Source organism: Podarcis liolepis (genome assembly GCF_965112155.1).
Source record: "Podarcis liolepis genome assembly, chromosome: 10".
Taxonomy (NCBI): Eukaryota; Metazoa; Chordata; class Lepidosauria; order Squamata; family Lacertidae; genus Podarcis; species Podarcis liolepis.
The window spans coordinates 63,491,201-63,516,893 of NC_139562.1; the positions used below are offsets into that span (position 1 = coordinate 63,491,201).

Below are 25,693 nucleotides of genomic sequence, written 5' to 3' on the forward strand. Positions count from 1 at the left end.
GGAATGGGTTCCGGGTTTCGGCAGTCGCACATGCGCAGACGCGCTGAATCGCAACCCGCCCGTGCACAGACTTCGGGTGCGAACGCTGTGGGTTGAGAATGTGCATCCCGCATGGATCACATTCACAACCCGAGTGTCCACTGTATTAGACTAGGGATACGGTCCAAGGATCCTTCATGGAGAACCTTCCAGAGGCAGGTAAGCGCAGAGGCAAAAGGGGCCAGAACAATGGAGGCATGTATTACCTTTGTACAGCAGGCTACATTTCAGCCATGCAAAACTCAGGAGTTACCATTCTGGTAAGCAAAAGGTATTATCACATTCACATTCTAGCCAGGCAAAGGCTCTCAAGAAGGATGCAGGGCAGAGCACAGCTTAGAAGAGACACGATGGCTAGTTAAGAGATAGCCTCTTGGGTTGAGGTTTTCCACCCTTATACGAGACTGAAGACGTTTGAAAAATTGACAACACCATACATTTTCTACCTGAGCGGACTGTACCTGTGCAAAACAAGAATAGTAAATACTAAAACCTCCAAGTTCATACCTAATGGGTTGGCTCCACGAAATACTGCTTTCAGATCCTGTTGAGGCATGTGCGGTAGAGATTCTATGTACTTTCTGGCCTGCAATAAAGGAAGGTGGATGCATGTATTTAGGTTTTTGGTAAAAAATATATATATTCACCCTTGGGGAATCAATACACACAACTCCTTTGGTGCCTAGGCATAAAAAATAATGGCATTTCAACACAAGCAGCCATCCCTGAATATTTGCAAGGTTTATAGATATCAATCTGTAAGATAGAGAGTTAATAAAATTGCAACTCAAAGATGAGAGGCAAACCACTTTTTTTGGTTAGCTCTCTTCATCCATCTCACCTCTGCTAAACATGGGTGTAAATCAGATGCTATTGAAGCCCTGGTCTAACCCTGTGACAGAAGAATTAAGTGGAAGGATGGTTGATATTAGGGGGTAACTAGTAGTGTTGCTGATAAATGATAGTGTATCTGGGTGTGTGTGGGGAGGGGAATAAGATGAGAGAGATAATGAAAGTATATGTCAAAGTATCAGACCCCTGTTATGAAACTTAAGCTAGTGAGTTAGGAAATTAGAACTCTGCCTATAATGACTACTTGTTTTGAATGTTACCTTAATTACATATATGTTTGCGTTCTCACATATATTCTGAAGTTCTAACTGTCTGTGTTCTGGCCTGGGTGGATTCCAAAGCTAAACACACCTGAGCCCACAAACTAATGTAAATGCACAAATATAAAGGGATAGTCCTAATGCTCTCTATAAGACAGCAGGTGGACACGGCAGGTATTTTGAGTGAAGTCTGGACTCAGCAGTGTACCTGAGGGACTGCCCTGAGTGACCCTCAAGGAATATAAAAAAACCACCTTGTTAAATACATGATTGCAGAATCTCCACAGGTCTATAAGGTGAACTAGAAAAGCAGCGATCAGCAAAGAGGTGTCATATCCTCTATTCCCAGTGGCAACCGTATGAATCACGCAGTCATCATCGCTTTAACAGGCATCAGAAATGTCAAAATGTACTGTCACAGCAATAAAAAGGGCAGAAGTGACATTCTTGCTCATACACACTTTGAAACCTAAACTGTATTTTTGGACCAATTATATTCATTATTGTCTATTCCATGTTTTCCTGCTCACTTCCGTTTTTCATATGAAAAATCATTCAGGTCAGACATTACCACACCCATGCCACTCTCATGAGATGAAAATTACAGCCTCCTGAAGCTGCTTTCATTAAAAGCAAATAACTACATTCGTTAGGTGCATTTGAAAAGAGAGTTTGCCTTTTAATAGGACTTTGGGATTTACTACACAGCAAGTGTTTGACGTGGGTGGCACTGTGGTCTAAACCGCAGAGCCTAGGGCTTGCGGTTCGAATCCTGGCGACGGGGTGAGCTCCCGTTGCTCGGTCCCAGCCTCTGCCCACCTAGCACTTTGAAAGCACATCAAAGTGCAAATAGATAAATAGGTACCGCTCCTGCGGGAAGGTAAACGGTGTTTCCGTGCGCTGCTCTGGTTTGCCAGAAGTGGCTTAGTCATGCTGGCCACACGACCCAGAAAAACTGTCTGCGGACAAACGCCGGCTCCCTCAGGTAGTAAAGTGAGATGAGCACTGTGACCCCAGAGTTGTCCACGACTGGACTCAACGGTTGGGGATCCCTTTGCCTTAAGTGTTTGACTAACTTACTTGCAAGTTTCCACAAGCACCCTTCTTCAGAACCTGGAACACTTATAACTGGCATTCTGGGAACATCACAGAAACACCTCAGGAAATGGTCAGAGAATGCTATGATTGGGGAAGGATATGGCCAAGCAACCAAGAGCAGCTCAGAGTACAACAGAGAAACAGGAGGAACAGAAAACCTAAAGTAATAACTTTTGTAATTTCCTATCGAGGAATAGGGAAATCTGGGTGGCTCCCAATAGAATATTACAAACACAATAAAAGATCAAATATTAAAAGCTTCTCTAAACAGGGCTGCTTTCAGATGTCTTCTAAAAGCCAGATAGTTGTGTATTTCCTGGACATCTGATGGGAGGGTGTTCCACAGGATGGGTGCCACTACCAAGAAGGTCCTCTGCCTGGTTCCCTGTAACCTCACTTCTTGCAGTGAGGGAACCACCAGAAGGCCCTCAGAGCTAGACTTCAGTGTCTGGGCAGAACGATGGGGGTGGAGATACTCCTTCAGGTATACTGAGCCGAGGCCATTTAGGGTTTTAAAGGTCAGCGCCAAAACTCTGAATTGTGCTCAGAAACGTACTGGGAGCCAATGTAGGTCTTTCAAGACCGGTGTTATATGGTCTCGGTGGCTACTCCCAGTCACCAGTCTAGCTGCCATATTCTGGATTAGTTGTAGTTTCCGGGTCACCGTCAAAGGTAGCCCCACGTAGAGCGCATTGAAGTGGTCCAAGCGAGAGATAATTAGAGCATGCACCATTCTGGTGAGGCAGTCCGTGGGCAGGTAGGGTCTCAGCCCATGTACCAGATGGAGCTGGTAGACAGCCGCCCTGGACACAGAATTGACCTGTGCCTCCATGGACAGCTGTGAGTCCAGAATGACTCCCAGGCTGTGCACCTGGTCCTTCAGGGGCATATTTATCCCATTCAGGACCAGGGAGTTCCCCACACTCGACTGTCCCCTGTCCCCCCAAAACAGTACTTCTGTCTTGTCAGGATTCAACCTGAAGACAGGGGTAGTTCTTCATCAGGAATTAATGACATACATTTGAGTTAAAAACATGCAAGCAGACAACAATACTCTCATGTTATTGGCTTGGGCATTTTTCTAAGTACCTGCAAGTTTTAATTTCTCTCCTTAACGTTTTTTATGCTTTTTATAACAAAGCCACTATCACGGCATCCTAATTAACAGCCATACTTTTCATTGCTTGCCATCATTATTTGTTCACAAAATGGGTAGATAATGAATCCCTCAACTGCCCCCTTTAATCTCACTACTATTATAATCTTTCAATTATCCATTTAATCTCACCCAATATGTTTAATGGCATTTAAGTGTGTAATTTGCAAAACAGGCATTTATTCCAAAAATGCTACTGGCAAATCTTTAACTAAACACAGAGACATATTTGACTTAGACTGTTCTCGTGTGCCCTCTTGTAATTCTGCTGAATATTTTAAAGAGGCCATTTCCAGTTTCTGTGTATTAAATAGATTCAGCTCTGTAGATGCATGGAGTGGGATGAGAATCATCTTAAAGTATCATTTGAGCAATCACCCAGGGAGCAGTAGTGGGGGAAGGAGAGTGAATTCAACTCCCTGCCCCATGTTCTGTGTCAAAACAGAGTACCTTATTTTCCCATCTATAAGACACCCCCAAATTTTTGACATTATTTTAAAGGAAAAAACCCATGTCTTATACACGGAAAAATACGGTATATTAAATAGCACAAGATTCCCAGGATTCCCATTGAAAACACATAGAACAGAGACAGTGATAAACTTAGTGGCTTGCTTTGCATGTCACATTAAGTCAAACCTTGGTTACAACTAGCAGGCACTAAATGGTGATTCCAGGTTACAGCCATAGTTTAGCTCAATGCATGGTGCCAACAGCAAAAATGCCTGTGACAATGTGACCATGATCTCTTGTGGGAGCCTGCATGTGGCTGCACTAACTATACCATGGTTTGGCTTAGTGTGACGTGCAAACCAGTGTTTCTACAGTTGTGGCATAAATTACTAAAATAATCTACAGCTAATTGTGGACAATGATCCTTTTTCCTGAGAGCGCACTGTGGTCTAAACCACTGAGCCTCTTGGGCTTGCCAATCAGAAGGTCGGTGGTTCGAATCCCGGCAACGGGGTGAGCTCCAGTTTCTCTGTCCCAGCTCCTGCCAACCTAGCAGTTCAAAAGCATGCCAAAAAGTGCAAGTAGATAAATAGCTACCACTCCAGTAGGAAGGTAAACGGCATTTCCGTGTGCTGCTCTGGTTTTGATGTTCTATTGCGCCAGAAGCGGCTTAGTCATGCTGGCCACATGACCCGGAAAAACTGTGGACAAACACCAGCTCTCTCGGCTTGTAAAGTGAGATGAGCGCCGCAACTCCAGAGTCGTCTGCGAGTGGACTTAACTATCAGGGGTCCTTTACCTTTACCTTGTCTGATAGGTCTGTTGTCATTTAGAGACTCGCAACCAACAATGGACTACCCAACAATGATACAAACCAGGGTCATGTCTGCAGCAAGCCACACTTTCCTGACAATCTACTCCTACAAAACTACCTGTAGGACCCAAAAACATTAACCATACCACCAGGGATTCATTACATATACATTCTCCAACATTATATACGCTACACCTTTCAGCCTCATATCAATTTCTATGCAAGAGAATAAATGGACACAACTATGGCATCAATAATGTCCCACTAATGTCTGAATGTTGCCAATGTTTCAGTCTCCTGGGACATGCTAACCTCAAAATCACCATACTTCACCATAAAAGGCTTTAAAAGGCGACTATAGAATAACATTTATGAACTAGAATTTATCAGCAAATTCAGTCTTACTCAAATTGGACTTCATCGGGACTGTGTGCTTCTTTCCCACTACAGGTGTTAAATTAACACAGCATAGCAAGAAAGTATTATCACCGGCGACTGCATTTGTCAATGGTTTACGTTGGATGTAATCTGCCTATTGAATGCAATGTCATGGGTTCAAGTCCACAAAATCATATGCCATTATAATATTTTTAGTTCTTAAAAACATGCTTTTCTCTCTCTTTTTTTGCCCCTAATCTAGATACCCCCCTGGAATAAGCAACCATGTATACATTCTAACCATGCTTAGAAAATGGCATCTATATTATGTGTTTGCTATGGCTTCCCCATTTACTTGTCTTTCATAGGTTGCTTAGATTACGTTGCCTACAAACCAAAAGCTGTGGATCTCCTTTTCTTCACAAACCCACAATAAAAGGTAAAGGGGACCCCTGACCATTAGGTCCAGTCGTGGCCGACTCTGGGGTTGCGGCGCTCATCTCGCTTTATTGGCCGAAGGAGCTGGCGTTTGTCTGCAGACAGCTTCTGGGTCATATGGCCAGCATGACTAAGACGCTTCCAGTGAACCAGAGCAGCGAACAGAAACACCGTTTATCTTCCTGCTGGAGTGGTACCTATTTATCTACTTGCACTTTGACGTGCTTTCGAACTGCTAGGTTGGCAGGAGCAGGGACCAAGCAACGGGAGCTCAGTCCGTCGTGGGGATTTGAACCGCCAACCTTCTTATCGGCAAGTCCTAGGCTCTGTGGTTTAACCCACAGCACCACCCGCATCCCAAATCCACAATGGGATTGTATTAAAAACACCTAGCATCTTTTAACATTCTAGAATTCACCGCTCACACATGATTACCATTAACTGCTTTAAAAAGCTTCGTAAATTGAAAACATTTTGTTCCTGAACAACTCAGGAAACCAACATGAGACAGCAAATAGATCTCAATGATTATTCTTGGTGAAACATTGCACTTACATGCTCTGATGAGATTTTCTTGAGAAGTTCAGAACTGGGTGTACCAACCACTTCCATTATTCGTTTCAGCTGGTCAATATCTGTACCAATTTAAGAAAGCTACAGGAAATGTGGGGAAATAGCAGATGAGCCACTTGCTTACATAAATTGCCAAACCCGTGTCCAACCTCTGCTTAATCTATTCCGTTATCTAATGGTGGAAGTTTAGAGAAGTAGACTTTCCTTATGCCATAAAGCTCTTTGCACACAAAGTGCAGTCTTATTCTTCACCAGACAATGGAAACTGAAACAGAGTTATACAGTATATGTCTTTAAGTCCTCGGCTATATTAGCTGAATGATCCATTGGTCTTTATAGGAAATGATAAGAGAGTTTAGTAGAAATCTCAGATTTGGTTGTTATGAGAGTGTGATCCATCATCAAATACCAAACAAAGCTTATCATTGTATGGGTAGGCCGTGATTGATATATTTCAGCATATATCACAGCCTACCCATACAGTTGTACCTTGGCTCCCAAACGCCCTGGAACTCGGTTGGACTCGATGGCCCTTGTGGTCTCTTCCAACTCTATGATTCTATGATTCACTAGGAGTGTGCACAGTTCCTAGTGTTGGCTTTGAAAGGCAAAGCCCTTGTTTTCAGTGAGTACATACTGTCCCTGTCCTCTTCACAAATGAATAAGGAGAGCCCTTATCCACCCATGGTCTTTGGGAAACAAAGCCATCATCTCTTGTATCACTGGTGTTTCCTGCTTGGCAGGGGGTTGGGCACGATGGCCCTTGTGGTCTCTTCCAACTCTTCTATGATTCTCTGATTCATTCTCTAACAGTGCCATTAATAACTGCAGTGGGGAAGCTTTCCCCAGGGTCTTGTTGTTTGCAAATCCATCTCCTTATAAAGGTACCTGCCTGCCCAGTTCCTATGGTTACCTTGCTGGAAGTGATGCTTCCAACATGAGTCATCAAACAACGATGGACACAGAATGTAAGCCTATGGAATCTGTATTCAAAAGTGAACTCAGCACCTGGGATGCATCACCCCACCCATGTTGGTTGGTACCAGCATTGGAAGTCCCCAAATGGGTTGCTTTCAATATGCTCCAAAACGGGAAAAGAACAGATCGTCTTCAGATAGTCCTGGGTGCTGCTAAATTAGAGAGGGATAATAATTTATATATATATAAAATTGTATTATTTTCCCCAACCATTCTGGGCCGATACCCTGTGTTTTCCAAGGGAGCTATGAATCTTTTCAGCATCTCTGTTCTCCAGCCCAGCAACCACAGTCTTTTTCAAGCTGTTTTTGTATCTGGGTCATTATTTAAATGAAGCGTAGAAAAGCAAAGATTTTAGGCAGCCTACTGTGGCTTAAGGACACAATGTTTGTTACTCTTTATGACCATTATCGCGTCCAGCTGTGGGGGGGAAAAACAGTCCCTTTAATGATTACTAATATGTTTGTTGTACCATTTTTTTGTGTTTGTGTTAAACGGCTAACACTGCTTTAAAAGCATATCCGTGGCACCAGCAATGCGAGACCCAGAGTATATTTGCACTTGTAGGGGGAAAGGATACAGTCGTTTCCAGGGAAAAGGGCCTTCCCTTTTAGCAGCTCTGCCATGATGCATCCAACTGACCAAATGTCAACTGCCAAAACACAAAACAACCAATCAGAAGGGGCTTTTTTGCCGGGTTGGGGAGAATCTGCATGACAAAGGTATTCCCATCCAAGCCCTTAAGGTACATATTTCATAGCACAACACAAGGAGATTCCCTCCCCGCTCCATCTTACCTGTTTGATTATAGTGCATCCAATTCAACATGATTTCCGGGGCTCTGTACCACCGTGTTGCTACATAACCTGTCATTTCATCATCCGTTTGCCGGGCTAAGCCAAAGTCTAAAATCTACAGAATAATAATAATAATGAAATTCCCATTATTTTTATTATATAAATGGTCAAACCTATCTTTATTCTGGCTCTCATGACTCATCTAAGCCAACAACAGAAACATCGGGTCCATAGCTAACCCACAGTTTCAACAATTAGAGATTTCCTGCTTTCTCGCTACTACCCAGATTCTCCTACAACCAACTTGAGGTGTATCATACAAAACAGCAGGATCATTTGGAGGGGAAAAATAATGTGTGATGTTGCTAGATATAATCATGCAACCCTGCCACTTCTTACTGGAACCCAGAAGTGAGGAGGAACACCTAGGTTCTTTCTAGGTTGTTGACTCCTTTGGCTAGTTTCTCTTTCCTTCGCTGGTCAGAAGAGGCCTAAAGTCAGTATGAACCAACTACGAGGTCACCTAGAAAACTGAGCATTTATATTGACACACGGAGCTTGGCAGATCAGTGACAGTGGTGAAGGGGAATTTTTGGTATATTTTGGGAAGGTGCTAGAGGCAGCAGCTGGTTCAGGATTCACACATCAGTCAATCAAAACTGCAGAGTCCATAGGGAAACGCCGGCCCCCCAGATGATTTCGAACTACAATTCCCATCATCCCTGACCACTGGTCCTGTTAGCTAGGGATGATGGGAGTTGTAGTCCCAAAACATCTGGAGGGCCGGAGTTTGCCTATGCCTGTCCTAACCTAAAGCATCAAGGGAGGTGTCCCAGGATTTAGGTATATAGGAAATTGCCTCATATCTACTCAGACTATTGATCCATCTATCTCAGTCTAGTCTACTCCGATGGGCAGTAGCTCTCTGGGTCCCCTTTACATACAGAGCATGTACCGTACGCAGTCACTGAGCTATGGTCCGTACTGAGGGCAACCTTTTTCTCCCAGGGTGTGACGGCCAGTGACACAAAGCATGCACATAAAATCAGGCAGCACAAACCAGAAGGTGATGCTCTCTATCCATTATTTTGATTATAATTTCTCATAAACTGCTATTTCTCAGACTAACCAAGTATTAGTAAGGTGTGCCGGTCTCTACTTTTAGGAGGAACTTTTAGGAGGAATCTGAAAACATTCCTGTTCACCTAGGCATTTGGTGGCTGAAGAATGCTGCTCCTGGCAGCCCCAAGATCACAGAATGGAAGAATGTTTTTAACTGTAACTAGAGGCTTTTAATTGTAATTGCTTTTACAATGCTTTAGAATGCTTCCCTCCCCCTTCCTAAATTGTGTATCTGTTTGCCGCCCTGGGCTTCTTGGGGAGGAAGGGCAGGATATAAAATCAATGATCAATAAAATCTTTGTAAGATTTCTCTTTTCCTACTGTTTGTCTATTATATATAATAGCCACTCTGGGCGGCTGCCAACAAAATATTAAAATACAATAGTCCTTCAGATATTAAAAGCTTCTCTAAAACCGGGCTGCCTTCAAATGTCTCCTAAAAGTCAGATAGTTGTTTATTTCCTTGACATCTGGTGGGAGGGCGTTCTACAGGGCGGGTGCCACTACCAAGAAGGCCCTCTGCCTTGTTCCCTGTAACTTCCCTTCTCAGAGTGAGGGAACTGCCAGAAGGCCCTCGGCGCTGGACCTCAGTGTCTGGGCTGAATGATGTGGGTGGAGACGCTCCTTCAGGTATACTGGACTGAGGCTGTTTAGGGCTTTAAAGGTCATTACTAGGGTCATTCATGGATTATTTCCTTTCTTTGACTATGAAACGAGGACAAAAGTGCACCAGGTAAAAACATCTGTTTTGTATGTCTTAGTTATAGATGCAGAGGCCTGAATCATTGTTTCTTTGACTCAGAATCTTTTGAGCATACTTGATCCAGAAAGCTAATCAGTAATGAATTCACTGTGCCAGGCTTAATTTAGCTTTTTATCTGCCTCATTAAAATATTCCATGAATATTAGGGGATAATTCAGAAGCCCTGTGACTTAAGCGTGTCGTGACTTAGAGACCGACGTCTTTAAGACAATGGCTTGATGTAAAAAAATTTCATCCTAAATATCTTCCTGCCACAGCGATTTACATTCACTGGAAAACTGCGTTGTCCAAGGTATAGGTATCAACCTAAGCATTTTAATGCATTGCAACAGCAAGATCAGATCGTAAGGCCCTCCTTCATATTATAGTATAGTCCCATCAAGCCTTATGCTCACGGAAGGTCATAATTCTCTCAACTGCTGTTGCAGATCTGGGATGAAAATAAAAGCATTTTCTATTAATTCAAAGCTTCTTCTAATTTTTTTTTTAAAAACACACACAAATATATGAGACAAAAATAACCATTACATGGAGAGATTGGGTCATACTTTCAAGAGCACTTGGATAATCCACAAAGTCAATTACCATTCAATTAGACTTCAGCGTTCAGGAAGTGTACTCTGACTGAAAGGATTCGGGAACATCTAAATACTTTGAAAAGTGCATCCCATAAACCAACCGATGCCAATTCAAATGTTTTCAAGTAGGTTCCCGGCTGATGTCATGACTCATAATGGTTGAGCTCCACTGGACTGGGCAGTGCAGCTGTTTGGGCAGGGGAAAGCCAGGATGTATGAGGTAAAATTCCTGGAAATGCCCCTTAGGTGGTTCTGGGGAGTTCACTGCATCCCACGGTGTCGCTTAAACCCATATCTGCCAAATTGAAAGGCAGATCGGGTGTGACCTGGGAAGTATGTGCCTGCCATGGACGAACCTCCGTCTCCAGAATGATTTATGAGCGGTTCCCCACTAATTTGGAATATTGGCATTAATTATAAGGCGCTCCTGAAATTGCATAAAGGGCTGCAATCCATCAGCTGCCGAAAGGACTGGGTTTGGATCCCTGAGTGATTTTTAAGAAGTGTGGAAACCCTTACAAAGAGCTGGGAAAGAAGGGGGAGCACAAGACGCTCTCTGTTTTCATATGGTTTCCAAATGGTTTCTTTCTTTCTTGACCTCCCCTGCAAAATGAGTGAGCCATGTGTAGCCGTAGCTATTTTCAAGCCACAGAATTCAATAGGATCACTCCCATTCATATGTTTCTAGAAAAAAAGGTGCTGGAACTCACAATGGAACTCTTGTTCAATGGCACCCACCTGAGAGGTGCCGGAACTGAGTTCCGGCGAGTTCCGGCTGAAAAAAAGGCCTGGTTATACCCATGTTTATAAACCACCTGAGGCAGTGATCTTCTGCACGGGGTTGAGCAGCAGGCACAATCCATCCCATTCATCACAAGATGGCCTTATACATATTCTCTGTGCTCTGATTATTGTTGGAAAAATTGGGCGTCAGAAGCAGAACATATGAAGATGGGGTTTGGGGGGGTAGGCCACAGGCATATAGAGATATACTGAGCTTACCTCACAAATAAGAATAACAAAACAACTACTAATTAGGTAAAAATTGGTCTGCATCCCCAAAACAGACCAGCATGCTTTCATTCCCCCTCCCCATGAGCTAATAATTTATTTTTGAGATAAAATAAATTTACATTTTATACACGCACAAAATGAATAGCCAGCAAATGAAATGAAACTTGGGCCAGATGAAACTCAACTGGCTCCTATGTTAGAAAACATCACCTTTTTTATATCTCACTGATATCCCAAAGATTCATAAAAATCAATTATTACCAAGTAAGGATATGTTTGGTAGATGCTCCACAGTTAAGAGAACTTTCTTCCGAAGTCACTAAATCCAGAACTTTAATATTTGTATTTCTTTGGATATTTATATCCCACCCTTCAACAAATCAGGATGAATTATTAAAAACAGCTTCTGAAAACAGTGTAGCAGGGGTTTTTTAAAGTAAATTTTTGCTGCTGTTTCCTTTGTCTTTGTATATTTCAGTTTAATAGGAAGGGGATTCATCTATTGTTTTGATCATTGTGATTTCTCAGCAGTGGGTTGCAGGTTGCTTCATTATATAGATCCCATCCAGGATAAGGTCCCCATAGCAGGAGGGTATTGCAAGGATAGCATCCCTCGCCACAGGCTCTGCATGCAATTCTGGTGGCTGTGAGACCATTTCTCATGTTGCGTTGCAACAGTAGGTGGAGTAATACCCACTCAATGGGCATTGTCAGCTGCTGCTTTGAACACTACATGAACAATTTTGTGTTTGCATTTCTTCTTAAAACTGATTGGGATAGAGCAAATTAAAAAATCTACAATGTATAAATAAATAGAAGATGTCTTCTCTCGCTTTACAGAATGAAAAGTGGGATATAAACATAATTAACCAGGATTTCTCAATGTAGGATGATATGTTAACTTGAAAAAATCAGAAATAGGAGCATCTAAAAAGGTAAACGGTAAAGGACCCCTGGGCGGTTAAGTCCAGTCAAAGGCGACTATGGGGTTGCGGTGCTCATCTCGCTTTCAGGCCAAGGGAGCCGGCGTTGGTCCACAGACAGCTTTCCGGGCCATGTGGCCAGCATGACTAAGCGGCTTCTGGCATAACGGAACACTGTGACGGAAACCAGAATGCACGGGAACACTCTTTACCTTCCCGCCACAGCTGTACCTATTTATCTACTTGCACTGGTGTGCTTTCGAACTGCTAGGCTGGCAGGAGCTGGGATAGAGCAACGGGAACTCACCCCGTTGTGCAGATTCGAACCGCCAACCTTTTGATCGGCAAGCCCAAGAGGCTCAGTGGTTTAGACCACAGCGCAACCTGCAGCCCTAATAGGGCAAAACCAGTACAAACAATAAGGTCTTATAAACTGTCAGGTTAGACTCAGAGATGGCCCCACTCTGTTGGTGTGTCCATTACTATGTAACAGTTTAGCCTGTAATCCTAAACTCAAATTATCTGGGAGTAAACCCCATTGAACAGGACTTATTTTGGAGCAGAATAAGTATTGCACTGTTAGTTAATACACATCTTCCTTTTCAAAATGCTAGTTCCAAACTGCAAGTAGTTGCTTGATATTTGCAGTACCTACTATTTCATCTAGTTATGGAGGGCCTGAAATGGACACAACACTTCTTGTGAGTAGTTACTGTAGAAATACTTCCATAGTTGCTCATTTATTCAGAGAGCTTCCTGATCAGTTTTAAATTGGTCAGGTTTACAATTTAGTTTTTTACTCGGTACCACAACAACCATTAATAACAGATGCTGGCATGACAACAGGCACCACTCTTGTGTTAGTCTTGGTTCAAAACGTACCGAAATAATCAAAATAGCATGAATCCTACCCTTAATTCACAGTCTTCATTGACAGCTAGGTTACTAGGCTTCAGGTCCTGCATCAGAACAAAAAAGTTAAGAGCATTAAAACAGGGCTAAAACAAATGAGGTAAAAACAGTCTTGCAACTATATCAGAGCAACAAGCCAAACCAATGACGTGCTCACAGTGCATTATATCCCCAGCGCAACGTACCCGGTGAATGATTCCAGCCGAATGAATATACTGTTAAATAAAAAGGAAATAGGTGAGGTCAGACAACAAAGTCAAATGCAAGTGATTAATGATAGCTATTAGCTGTCATCCACTCAGACAGGTGTTTTTGTTCTACGGTACAAAGAGATAACGGTTAGCCTGTATTCCCACCTATGTGGCAAATGTTCAGTGATGTACGTAAGGAGCAAATGCACCAGTAAGAAAAGCTGCTGGTGTTTTGCAATTCAATCTGTAATTTTTGCGAGTTTAAAGGCCCTTCCAGACACACTGTTTGTAACACAGTTTGCCTCTGACATCAGGGCTCCTCTATATCATTTCTCCTGTCGCTAAAGCAGCAAAACTTAAACATATGTGCCAATTATAGAGGAACTTAGAAATCCCATTAATCCACAAATTATGATTTCAGCACTGCTGACATCTGTGTGGCACATTGAGCTGCAGTGTTTAACCAATATTTTGATTAAATGAACAGGTTGATCAAATCAATTAACTAGGGGTTAAAATGTTGTTTTAAACACAAGCAGGTATGGGAAAACCTATGAGTGCTTACCCAAGAAGTATTTTCTGTTGGGCAAGGCTTTTGTAGAATACATAATAAGGACATACAAGTAACACGAGCAGCAGGCATTATCTTAAGAGATGTTTCATCCTGTGTTACAGCTCAAGTATGTTTCCCCCCCTCCCTCCATAGGTTTTACCTTAAGCCCTCGAAGTAACTGATATATAAGAAACTGTATATGGTCGTCTGTCAGTTTCTGGCACTTCACAATGTTATTCAGGTCAGCACCCATTAAATTTGTGACAAGGTACCTGTAAATACAAAGCATTCAGATGACATCCAATTGCTTCTAAAGTCTTTTTTACTGTATCAGTGCTTTTCTTTGAAAAGAACTGGTACACAGGGTTTCCTGGTGAGGCTCTACAAGCCGTGCTTCCAGACACAAGTAAGATCCAAACTACAAGAATCCAAACTACAAGGATCCAAACTACAAGAAAGAAGATTCCACCTAAACATTAGGAAGAACTTCCTGACAGTAAGAGCTGTTCGACAGTGGAATTTGCTGCCAAGGAGTGTGGTGGAGTCTCCTTCTTTGGAGGTCTTTAAGCCAGTGGCGTAGCGTGGGGGGTGCAGGGGGGGCCGGCCGCACCAGGCACAACATCTGGGGGGGGGGGCGCTCGCACTCGCAGCTCTCTGCCCCCTGCTAAAATCCACGGGTTAGGGGGCGCAAATTACTTGCCTTGCCCCGGGTGCTGACAACCCACGCTACGCCACTGCTTTAAGCAGAGGCTTGACAACCATATGTCAGGAGTGCTCTGATGGTGTTTCCTGCTTGGCAGGGGGTTGGACTCGATGGCCCTTGTGGTCTCTTCCAACTCTATGATTCTATGATTCTAAGAATGTGACTTCCATGCATTATATATGGTCACAAAACTGAGGAATGGGAAAAATATGAAGACTCGGTTGTCACAAACAGTGGCTAAGGGAAACTGAACTCAGCGTAAGGTTTCTGGAATCGCAGGAGTGCACCCAACGTTTCCTTCCTCTGACACTTCCCACGGGAGGAAGCAAAACTTTGGCTCCTACCAACAGAGTTCAGTGCAGGATTAAGCCAAGTGTACAAAAGTTGAGCAACGAAGGCCAAGCAGGTTACGGATACTGTGAGTACAGTAGCATGGGGGAACATACTTCCCCAAAATAAACCAATAAATGAACAAGCACTAGATAACGTACAGGCAAGAGATCAATATCCTATGTTTATTCATTTAAAGCAGTTATGCTCCATGTTTTAGAGGAGGCGGTTCGTAGAGCATCTTACAAAGATCAATAGTCCTTGCCCCCTGCCCTCAGGCTTACAATCTAAAAGATACAACACAAAAAGAAAAAGACTGGGAGGGAGCTCAGGCGCCAGTTCTTAGTCACCATTGTTATGACACAGTAAATAGTTCTGTCTATATGGAGTATGGGAAGCCTGATGCCCTGAAGATGGTGTTGAAAAACAACTGCCATCATCCCTGGCAACTGGCCACGCTGAATGGACTGGTGGGACTTGAGGTCCCAAGATCCAAAGGTTCCCCATTCTTGTCCCGTACAAAGCACACACACACACACACCACACACTGCAGGTACTTGCTGTACATTTTAAACAGCACCTTCTCCAGCCCTGGTTCAGATGAAGTGAACAACAGCTGCATCAGAGCGGCTGTGTTGCTCACCTGACTTCCCACAGGCCAGGTTCCTGAAGAATCATGGGATGTGAAGAGGTGAGGTGATGGCAAGGTTGGTGCTGTGCAAATGCCTTAGCGGCAGCATCCCAACTACACTGCACTGACCTCGCTGCCACCTCACCCTTCCCCTTTCCATCCCGTATACAGTCATACCTCAGGTTAAATATGCTTCAGGTTGAGCGTTTTCAGGTTGCGCTCTGCGATGACCTGGAAGTAACGAAACGCGTTACTTCTGGGTTTTGCCACTCACACAGACACTCAAAATGATGTCACGCGCATGCGCAGAAGCGCCGAATCACGACCCACGCACACGCGGGTTGCATTCTACTCAGGATGCGAACGGGGCTCTGGAACGGATCCTGTTTGCATCCAGAGGTACCACTGTATAGTCGTACCTCCGCTTACATAGCCCTCTGGATACGTAAACTTTGGGATATGAATGCAGCAAACCCGGAAGTATTTTCCCGGGTTTCGCTGTGCGCACATGCGCAGAACTTCTTGTTGCAAATTCCTCGGGATGCGGCCGGACCTCCAGAACAGATCCTGTTCACAACCGTAGGTACCACTGTACTGAAACAATCCGGCTGCGGGAAGGTTGGACGAGCAACGCAGCCCCACAACGCCAACACTGTCCGCTACTGCTTTCAGGGTCTATAGATGTCAGCGGAACACAGGTGAGCGCATACTTTCTATAGAAATAAACAAGACTTAGGCATGCATAACTTGGGCTGGCCGTTTATCTTAGCAGCTTGCCAACAAGTTTAGGTCAAACTTTACTTACACTTCATTAAAATTTTCTATTGACGCCGCAGGTGTGAAAACATCTAGTAATCCTATAACCTGAAACAGAAGAAGAGGGGTTTTTATTTTATCTGGAGAAATGCGTGTGGCACCGCTATCTCTACTTACCAGTTTCGAATCTAAAATGAAGGATAATGGCAGCCCGGCACGGGATAAGGTATGCCAAAACCTAATGAAGTTAGTTGTGTCTAACCGATGAACATTTTAATAAAACTAAATGATTAGATGGATTACAAGCTCATTATTCGCAATTCGCACAGCCTGTTCCACTCACGTTTTCGTGTTTCATGTGCTTCAGTAATCTAAGCTCCCGGTAGGTTCTTCTGGCGTGAATAAGGGACTGGAAAGGTCTCGAAAGCTTCTTGACTGCCACCTTCTGCCTTGTTTTGGTATCATATGCTGAACTGAAACAAATCCAAACAAATCCAAGAAAAGAAAAGAAATTTTACTATATTTTATTTCATCAAATTTATACATCGTTTGATTGTAAACAAACAAACAAACACTCAAAGCGGCTTGCAAAAGAGAGTAAAATCAAGAAAAAAGTAACAACTCTACTCTAAAACATTCAAAAGATTAAAGTTACCTCAATTTTCTAAGCGCTGGCTTGTCTAAACAGGAATGTTTTTAGCGGGTGCCAAAAAGAGTAAAGGCATCTGCTTGAGCGCAATAGGCAAGAAGAAGACGAAGAAGAGTTTGGATTTGATATCCCTCTTCATCACTACCCGAAGGAGTCTCAAAGCGGCTAACATTCTCCTTTCCCTTCCTCCCCCACAACAAACACTCTGTGAGGTGAGTGGGGCTGAGAGACTTCAGAGAAGTGTGACTAGCCCAAGGTCACCCAGCAGCTGCATGTGGAGGAGCGGGGAAGTGAACCCGGTTCCCCAGATTACGAGAGTATTGCTCTTAACCACTACACCACACTGGCTCTAAACAGGAATGTTTTTAGCAGGTGCCAAAAAGAGCAGAGTTAAGGCTTCTGCTTGAGCTCAATAGGCAAGGAGTTCCAAAGTGCAGGTGCTGCCACACTAAACAATCAAGTTCCTACAAATGCCGAATAGGTATGATGTGGCACCTGAGGTAATGCCAATTCCACCAATCACAGTGGTTGAGTGGGCATACGTAGGGTAAAGTGATGTCGGTGGCACTGTGGTCCAAACCACTGAGCCTTTTGGGCTTGCCAATTGGAAGGTCGGCAGTTCAAATCCCCACAACAGGGTGAGCTCCCATTGCTCTGTCCCAACTCCTGCCAACCTAGCAGTTCGAAAGCACGCCAGTGCAAGAAGATAAATAGGTTGTGGCGGGAAGGTAAATGGCATTTCCGTGCACTCTGGTTTCCGTCACGGCGTTCCGTTGCACTAGAAGCAGTTTAGTCATGCTGGCCACATGACCCAGAAAGCTGTCTGTGGACAAATGCCGGCTCCCTCGGCCTGAAAGCGAGAGGAGCGCTACACCCCATAGTCACCTTTGACTGGACTTAACCGTCCAGGGATCCTTTCCTTTTTTTTATTGCAGGTAAACTGGCCCCAAGTTGTTAAAGGCTTTACATACTAATAGTAACACCTTGAACATGGCCTGGTAGCAAACTAGCAAGTTGTCCATACTTTAGTCCACTGCTTTTTTTCCTTAAAAAATGTTTAGGGGTATTCTTATTTTGACTCAAGAAAATCACCATTTTATAGTTCAAATTGGGGGAAATAAATACAGTAAATGGACAAAAGTACAAATATTCACAAAATGTTTAGGGCTATGCGTACCCCTGCATCCCCCCAGAAAAAATGCACAGCTTTAGTCTATATCCAAGCCAATTTTATTTATTTCTTTTTGAACTTAGCTCTTATTATAATCCTTCATTCCTTTCATATAGGGAAAAAAACAAATCTCAAATATTATTCAGGGTTCCCCAAACTGTACACACATTTATCATTAAAGATCCATTAACAAACATGCTGCTGAAGTAAAAGCAAACATTCAAACAACAAACTATTTTGAACTCCTTTTAATCGGCTGCTGTTAAGGTAAATAAAGCAAGTGAACTGGGTGCTTGCTCCAGTTCAGTGTTTGTTATGGCATCACACCAAAACGATGGCCTGGCGAATCGACCCAGACCTGCACATCCGTACCCAAGTCTTGCATCGGGTCAGGTAAAAACTGAGACGAGAATGCTGGGACAGAAACAGGGAACGACATTGCTAAATATAACCCTACCGGCATCAACAGGACCAAGGACACTTCTGTACTTCTAAAACAGAAAACAGCAATAATAAACTTAACCAAACTGAGTAACAGACTTCAACCTCAATAACCTCACCACACCAGTGGATAAAAACCCGGAAACAAGCAGCTGCTATTGGGACAATAGGAGGCCTTTGCAGATGCTGACAGGATCAACCTTGGAGAAACAGAACAGATAAAGAGATAGCTAGCAATTCTCCTAAGGTCTGCTGAGCAGCTTACAGTTTCTCTTTCATTGACCGGACCCGAATATCTTGTTTGATGGCTATATATTTCCAAAATAAGCAAATGCCATTTGTGGGGGGAAGGTTCTTACTTACTTATTTCTTTCGTTATCTTAACATAGCAACCTTTTACAGAAAACTCCTCAGATAAGTATTTCTTCTGATGACCTACCACAAGCATTCTCCCGAGGTGATATCTGTCGCTCCCATCTGCCATGACAAACACCCAGAGAATTAGCATCATTAATTTGGCTTCCTATCTCCCAGGTCCCCAAATCAAGACTCCACAGGGAGCACTTAGATCTGGATTCTGGGCCCCTGGTGAACAGACAGGAGCCTCTATTAATTACGGAGTCTGCCACCCTGTCTAGGTGTATCGAGTGTTAATTACGCCTGCCAAACAGTGGCATGCTGCATACAGCCTTCTCATGCGCATCGTTAATTAAAGCCAACCAGCTTACAAGGCTATAAAAGGTTGCCTTAGGCGCCACTGACAATAAACAAACCTTCAATATAAATGCTCGAGGCTTTGATAACGTAGGCCTTGATGATTCAAAACCTTAACGTTTTCATGTCAACCCCTTCTCCTATCAGCAGGTAGCTGAACAACTCCTTTCCTTACGATGCAGATGTTGCGTTTGCTGTAATGATTCCCACAACCACAGCCTTACCTACGCAAAAGACAAATAATGATAATAATACCTTTATTGTCAATGTACAACCTATGCACAATGAAGTTAACTGAGCCTCCCCCCCACCCACAAGCACTCAATCTCATTGCACTCTGTGTGCTTGTCGCACACCAACCCCGAAAGTCAGTTGCACTATACAGTCATACCTCGGGTTAGAGACGCTTCAGGTTGTGTTTTTTTGGGTTACGGACCCGCCGAAACCCGGAAGTACTGGAACGAGTTACTTCTGGGTTTTGGGGGTCGCGCATGTGCAAAAGCGCTAAATTGCACTTTGCACATGTGCAGAAGCACTGAATCACAACCTGTGCGTGCACAGAAGTGCTGCTGCGGTTTGCGAATGTGCATCCCACTCGGATCACGTTTGCAACCCGAGCGTCCACTGTACAGTGGTACCTCGGATTAAGTACTTAATTCGTTCTGGAGCTCCGTACTTAACCTGAAACTGTTCTTAACCTGAAGCACCACTCTAGCTAATGGGGCCTCCTGCTGCCGCCGCGCTGCCGGAGCCCAATTTATGCTCTTATCTTGAAGCAAAGTTCTTAACCTGAAGCACTATTTCTGGGTTAGTGGAGTGTGTAACCTGAAGCATATGTAACCTGAAGCATATGTAACCGGAGGTACCACTGTATTATTTTCCGTTCAGCAGCCTAACAGGCCACAGCCTAAATACCAAAAGGTTTTTGTCCTATTGTAGTGGTGGCCCAAAGAGCCACAATAAATAGGATAATGTGAACCCCTATAAATCCTTGAGTGTGCTTCTAACAGAGAAGTTATGGTAACCCGTTGCTTTATGAAACTGATGATTTTCGCAAGTTGCCACCCCCATTGGGGCAGAAGTACAGCTAATATGTGAATCACCAAGATACTGATCATAAGCTAGAACATAAGTTGATACATGGTGCAAATGGATACGCGTAACACAGGTTCCCAACATGCTTACTAACACAATGTAACAGAAGTTAGTATTTTAACAGAGAGCGCTGGGAATCAAAGCTGAATCAACAGAAATTGCTAACGCTTATTGCGCATGTGTATTAAACATGAAATGAGGTCATGATGTACATGATTGGTGAAAATTGAAATCCTTTTTTTTTGGAAATGTTATAAATACCACCGCCCCGACCCTTGGGTGGGGTTAGAGTTTTGTGAAACAATTCGACTGTAACCTATTGCCTAGCAGTAAACAACAATAGACCCCTAACTCCTCTTGTCTCTGAGTTTTAATGGCGTAAACTCAGAAGATAAGCCATTTTTGGCCCACAACACTATGCATCTAGCTGACTCTATCTAGCTGGCCTATTGTGTGCACAGAATGCCTTCAAATTAAGGTTACCAGACATCCCCGTTTCCCAGGGACAGTCCCCAGATTTAGAAATCAGTCCCCTGACAAAATCCATCTATTTAGTAGGAAGTTAAAAAGGTCCCCGGATTCATTGAAAAAAATCTGGTAACTTTAACCTAATAGGTATCTAAAACCATTTGCACATGCAGAATGTAGGCACCCTATATATAGAAATGAGCAAACCAGTGATATTTTAGGGAGCAGGCTAGCAGGCGGGGCCCATTACTTACATCATAGGAGCCTACACAACACAAAACACCATTGCTGTATGTAGGTTTTATTTTATTTGTTTTTTATCTTATAGTTTGGAAATGTACATCCAGGTTTCCCCCCCCCTTTTAATTTTTATGGGCCCCCAAGAGAGTGGGACCCTAAGCTATAGCTTGTTTAGCTTATACGTAAATCTGGCACTGTTTCCTTCCAAAGGAGGCCAGGGTGGCATCCGCATAAAAGTGATAAAACGGCTGAACACAGTTCCAATGCAGATACACACTGGATAGACAAAGCCTGCCTAATACTGAAGGAGAGGGAATTCCAAAGTGTAGGTGCCAGAACATGAAAAGGTTCTGTGCAGAACAGAACTCCTGATAAAATGGGTTATCTGCGGGAGGACCTCACCTGCAGAGAGGAGTGATTGACTGGGCACATAAGGGGTAAAATGATCTTTCATAATCTTAAATGAAATATGAACACATAAATGGCTTTTCTGGCTAGAAAGCACAAAAGAGAACAAAGGCCTAGCGTGGGGCTTAAACTCTGCCAATCTATCTGTACTGCAAGATTTCCCCCTTGGCTTGCCTTAACCATGTTAATTTTGACCACATAATGGTGGCATCTGAATGCATGCTAAGCCATAAATCATAGTTAAGCAAATATGCATATGAGCTGCATTGCTGGTGCGCACAAAGGCGGAGCGCTCCTATTCTGCTCCTTTATTAGTTGAGCAAGGAAACGAGCCACGGAGCGGCTGGCGTTGGCATCAGTGGCGTAGCGTGGGGGGTGCAGGGGGGCTGGCCGCACCGGGTGCAACATCTGGGGGTTAGGGTTAGGGGGTGCAAATCCACGGGTTAGGGGGCGCAAATCCATGGGTTAGGGGGCGCAAATTACTTGCCTTGCCCCGGGTGCTGACAACCCACGCTACGCCACTGGTTGGCATTACACCTCCAGCCTTTGCTTGTGGTTCCTCTCTCACCAAACAAACCACAACAGGGTAACCAGAAACAAGAGTATTTCATCCATGGTCCGTTGCTGATGGGAAGTCAGGTAAGCACTGCTGCCTACCAACCACTACTATCTTGAAGGAATCCCACTCATTTCCCTCCTCCAGCCCAGTAGGTGGCAGGGGGAATCATTCTGCACCCACCCCACTGCCACAGAGGTAACCTGGAGTTGCAAAATCACTGCTTTGTCCTGTTCCACTTTCTCTCTCTCATAGTTGGGTCATACGATGTTCTCCTTAGTCATATTTACTTGGAAGTAATAGGACACGGGTGGCTCCCGTTGCTCTGTCCCAGCTCCTGCCAACCTAGCAGTTCGAAAGCATGCCAAAAAGTGCAAGTAGATAAGTAGGTACCACTCTGGTGGGAAGGTAAATGGCGTTTCCGTGCGCTGCTCTGGTTTCGCCAGAAGCGGCTTAGTCATGCTGGCCACATGACTCGGAACAAATGCCAGCTCCCTCGGTCTGTAAAGCGAGATGAGCACCGCAACCCCAGAGTCGTCTGCGACTTAACTGTCAGGGGTCCTTTACCTTTTTTAAAATGGAAATTAATCTCAGGGAGGGTGCCCACTTATACATCACTAAAAGTGAAGAAATACCAGTACCTCACCACCCATTACCCGAAGAAGAAGAAGAAGAAGAAGAAGAAGAAGAAGAAGAAGAAGAAGAAGAATTATTGAAGGCAAAACATGCAGAGTTGCATAGGTTTGTGTATGCTAATTGATATGTACAGAGGAAAATTCAGAAATACAGTTAAGAACTTAATTCGTTCTGGACCTCAAACTGTTCTTAACCTGAGGTACCACTTTAGCTAATAGGGCCTCCCGCTGCCACCGCACTGCGATTTCTGTTCTCATCCTGAAGCAAAGTTCTTAACCCGAGGTACTATTTCTGGGTTAGTTGAGTCTGTAACCTGAAGTGTTTGTAACCTGAAGGGTCTGTAACCCGAGGTACCACTGTAGAATGGGAAGACCTGATACTAAATGTTGGACAACTTCAAGGTTTCTGATCTTCCTTCTAACCATTTGACTGGGCAGTTTCCAAACTGAGGTTGCCTTCAAAGAGAGGACTGTCCTTTGACAGCTATTCTAGTAGAAGGCTGCCCTCTGTTAAGTAGGACACATAGCCACTCTGCTTGCAAGTAAATCTGCACTGGACTGCAGGTGGAGCACTAAGCAGTACATCCTGGGGGTTTTAAGGGATGGAAATAGAGAAAAGGGTTGGGTGTTTTACCTGCTCATGCCGTCTTGCAATGTCATTGTTGATACTGGTATGGTAGCTCCTAGCAACAGCAACCCGCACAAATACAAGAACCCTTTCATTTTTTGCAATGAATTTCACAAAGATCAGCACAGTCTTAATGAGAAGCAAATGAAAGCTTTCACACGCAGCCTGATCATATGCATATTTACAGGTAGACGAATCCTACTGAGTGTAATAGGGGTTACTCCAATTAAAGTAGTTCTAATGTGCATGAGATTGCAGCTTTAAATATTCCGCTCCTTACTATGGCTGTCATTGTAGTTGTTTCTGATGCCTTGCTGTCTAAATAAGTAGCCACAGCTATGTACAGTTGAAGGAAGGTCCATAAAATAAAGAAGGAAGACAATTGAATTTAAACATCTCATTTAAGTTCCAAGAAGAGTGATGAGCAACACTGAACGGAAGACCTAAAACACTGATTTGTCCCTGGAGTATATAGTATGTCACTATTAATTGACTGGTTTGTCAGTTAAAAGTCAGATTAAAAAGGTAAAGGTACCCCTGACCATTAGGTCCAGTTGCAGATGACTCCAGGGTTGCCCGCTCATCTCGCTCTGTAGGCCGAGGGAGCCGGCGTTTGTCCTCAGACAGCTTCTGGGTCATGTGGCCAGCATGACTAAGCCACATCTGGCAAACCAAAGCAGCACACGGAAACGCCGTTTACCTTCCCGCCGGAGCGTTCCTATTTATCTACTTGCACTTTGATGTGCTTTTGAACTGCTAGGTGGGCAGGAGCTGGGACCGAACAATGGGAGCTCACCCCGTCGTGGAGATGCGAACCACCGACCTTCTGATCGGCAAGCCCTAGGCTCTGTGGTTTAGACCACAGCGCCACCCGTGTCCCTAAAAGTCAGATAATCAGATTTAAAACATCCTTAATGGTTTGGCAGTCCTAGTAACAAAGCCAATTGTTTGTGCAGAGTCTCAAACTTGTAATATTTGCAGATGTTTCAGTCCACAGTGATCCACTGCAGGAAAATCTTCTCTTTCTACTCAGAGAGGAAAGTGGAAGTCAGCAAATAAAGAATGCAAACTCATCTAAAAAAACAGTTTTGAAGGCAGACGTTCTGGTCAGAATAAGACCATTAACTCTGGCTTTTCTCCTAGAAATTGCAAAGGCTTATTTCTAAGGAGCCTAAGGGTTAAAAGCTGGTATTACTATTTCTTTTAACATTAATTATCCCTTTCACAACTGCTTCTTTATCTGATGTGACACAAAGAGGAAGTGGTATTTGCCTACTATATCATGCAACACACCAGCTACACTCAGAGAAATGTGAAACGGATACTGAATATGTGCAATTTCATATTGTTTTACTGGTTTTAGTATACAGCTCTCTGGTCTCCTTAGAGAGGAAGAGAAGAATAAATATTTATTAATTCCTGTGTTGGGTGGTGGTGGAATGAAGCAACTTACAAAGTTACTACACTTTTTATCCTTGCTTTAAGGGATGTTGACGCAAATGCTAAAATGACAAAGAGATTGTCATCATAAGACAGCTTATGAAACTAATGTTGCACTGAACCCAATGCATAGGATTGCTTGCGATGCTTTTATCAGCAAGGTAACGGCAATGGGCTCAAATAGACAAAGAAACCCAAAGCTAAGATAATGCAGTAGTCCAGGAAAAGGGAACCTGTGGCCCTCCAGAGATACTTTTGGACTCCAACTCCCATCAGTCCCAGCCAGCAGGTTGTTTCCAACTAAATTTTGGATTAAACCCATTAAAATTAATGGACCAAAAATTAGCCAAATTTCAGCAGATCTTCAAGTCTTCTCCAAGCAGAATTGGCTACAACCCAGTATGGCCAATGTTCAGGGATTATGGGTATTGTAATCCAGTAAAATTTGGAGAGTGACAGGTTCCCCATCCTTGAAGTATCCAAACAAGATTGAGATAGAACAAGACCACTTTCATGGTAACACACTATTCCCCCCCCTTCCCAGCTCGAAACCTCCCAACTCTGTACATTTGCATTATGTAACTGAGCAAAGTGTAATGCAAGGGTTAAGCATCTAACTGGGGTTATCTGGTAAGTTTTGTCCTGAAGGAAAACTGGGCAGTTGCAAACAATACGGAAAATGTGACACAAACCCTCCTAATCAAAAAGAAGACAAGGAAAGGGAGCCAAAGAACACCACAGCCTTCACACACCAAAGTTATGCATATAATCCTGGACGCAATGTGTTCCTCAAGCAGAAAAGAAGCTGCTCTTAGCTTCTCCAAAGCAGTCATGTGAACATGACTGCTTGTTATTGTTGTTGTTTATTAGATTTCTTATCCACCCTTCACTATAAGGTCCCAGGATGGGTTGCAACCATTTAAAAACCACAGCATT

The 25,693-nt window shown here is 43.6% G+C and overlaps 1 protein-coding gene across 1 annotated transcript in view; it reads right to left on the bottom strand.

The window, feature by feature from the left end:
* The window catches only part of MAPK11 (mitogen-activated protein kinase 11), a 49,672-nt gene that overhangs the window by 6,514 nt on the left and 17,465 nt on the right, over nt 1–25,693 (bottom strand). Inside the window, exons 2-10 of the mRNA XM_083463745.1 lie at nt 16,656–16,785; nt 16,362–16,420; nt 14,053–14,164; nt 13,334–13,363; nt 13,148–13,195; nt 7,837–7,951; nt 7,620–7,691; nt 6,044–6,123; nt 547–625 (exon numbers count right to left, since the gene is read on the bottom strand). Coding sequence (XP_083319871.1) covers nt 547–625; nt 6,044–6,123; nt 7,620–7,691; nt 7,837–7,951; nt 13,148–13,195; nt 13,334–13,363; nt 14,053–14,164; nt 16,362–16,420; nt 16,656–16,785 — 725 coding nt within the window. The remainder of the gene's footprint in view (nt 1–546; nt 626–6,043; nt 6,124–7,619; nt 7,692–7,836; nt 7,952–13,147; nt 13,196–13,333; nt 13,364–14,052; nt 14,165–16,361; nt 16,421–16,655; nt 16,786–25,693) is intronic.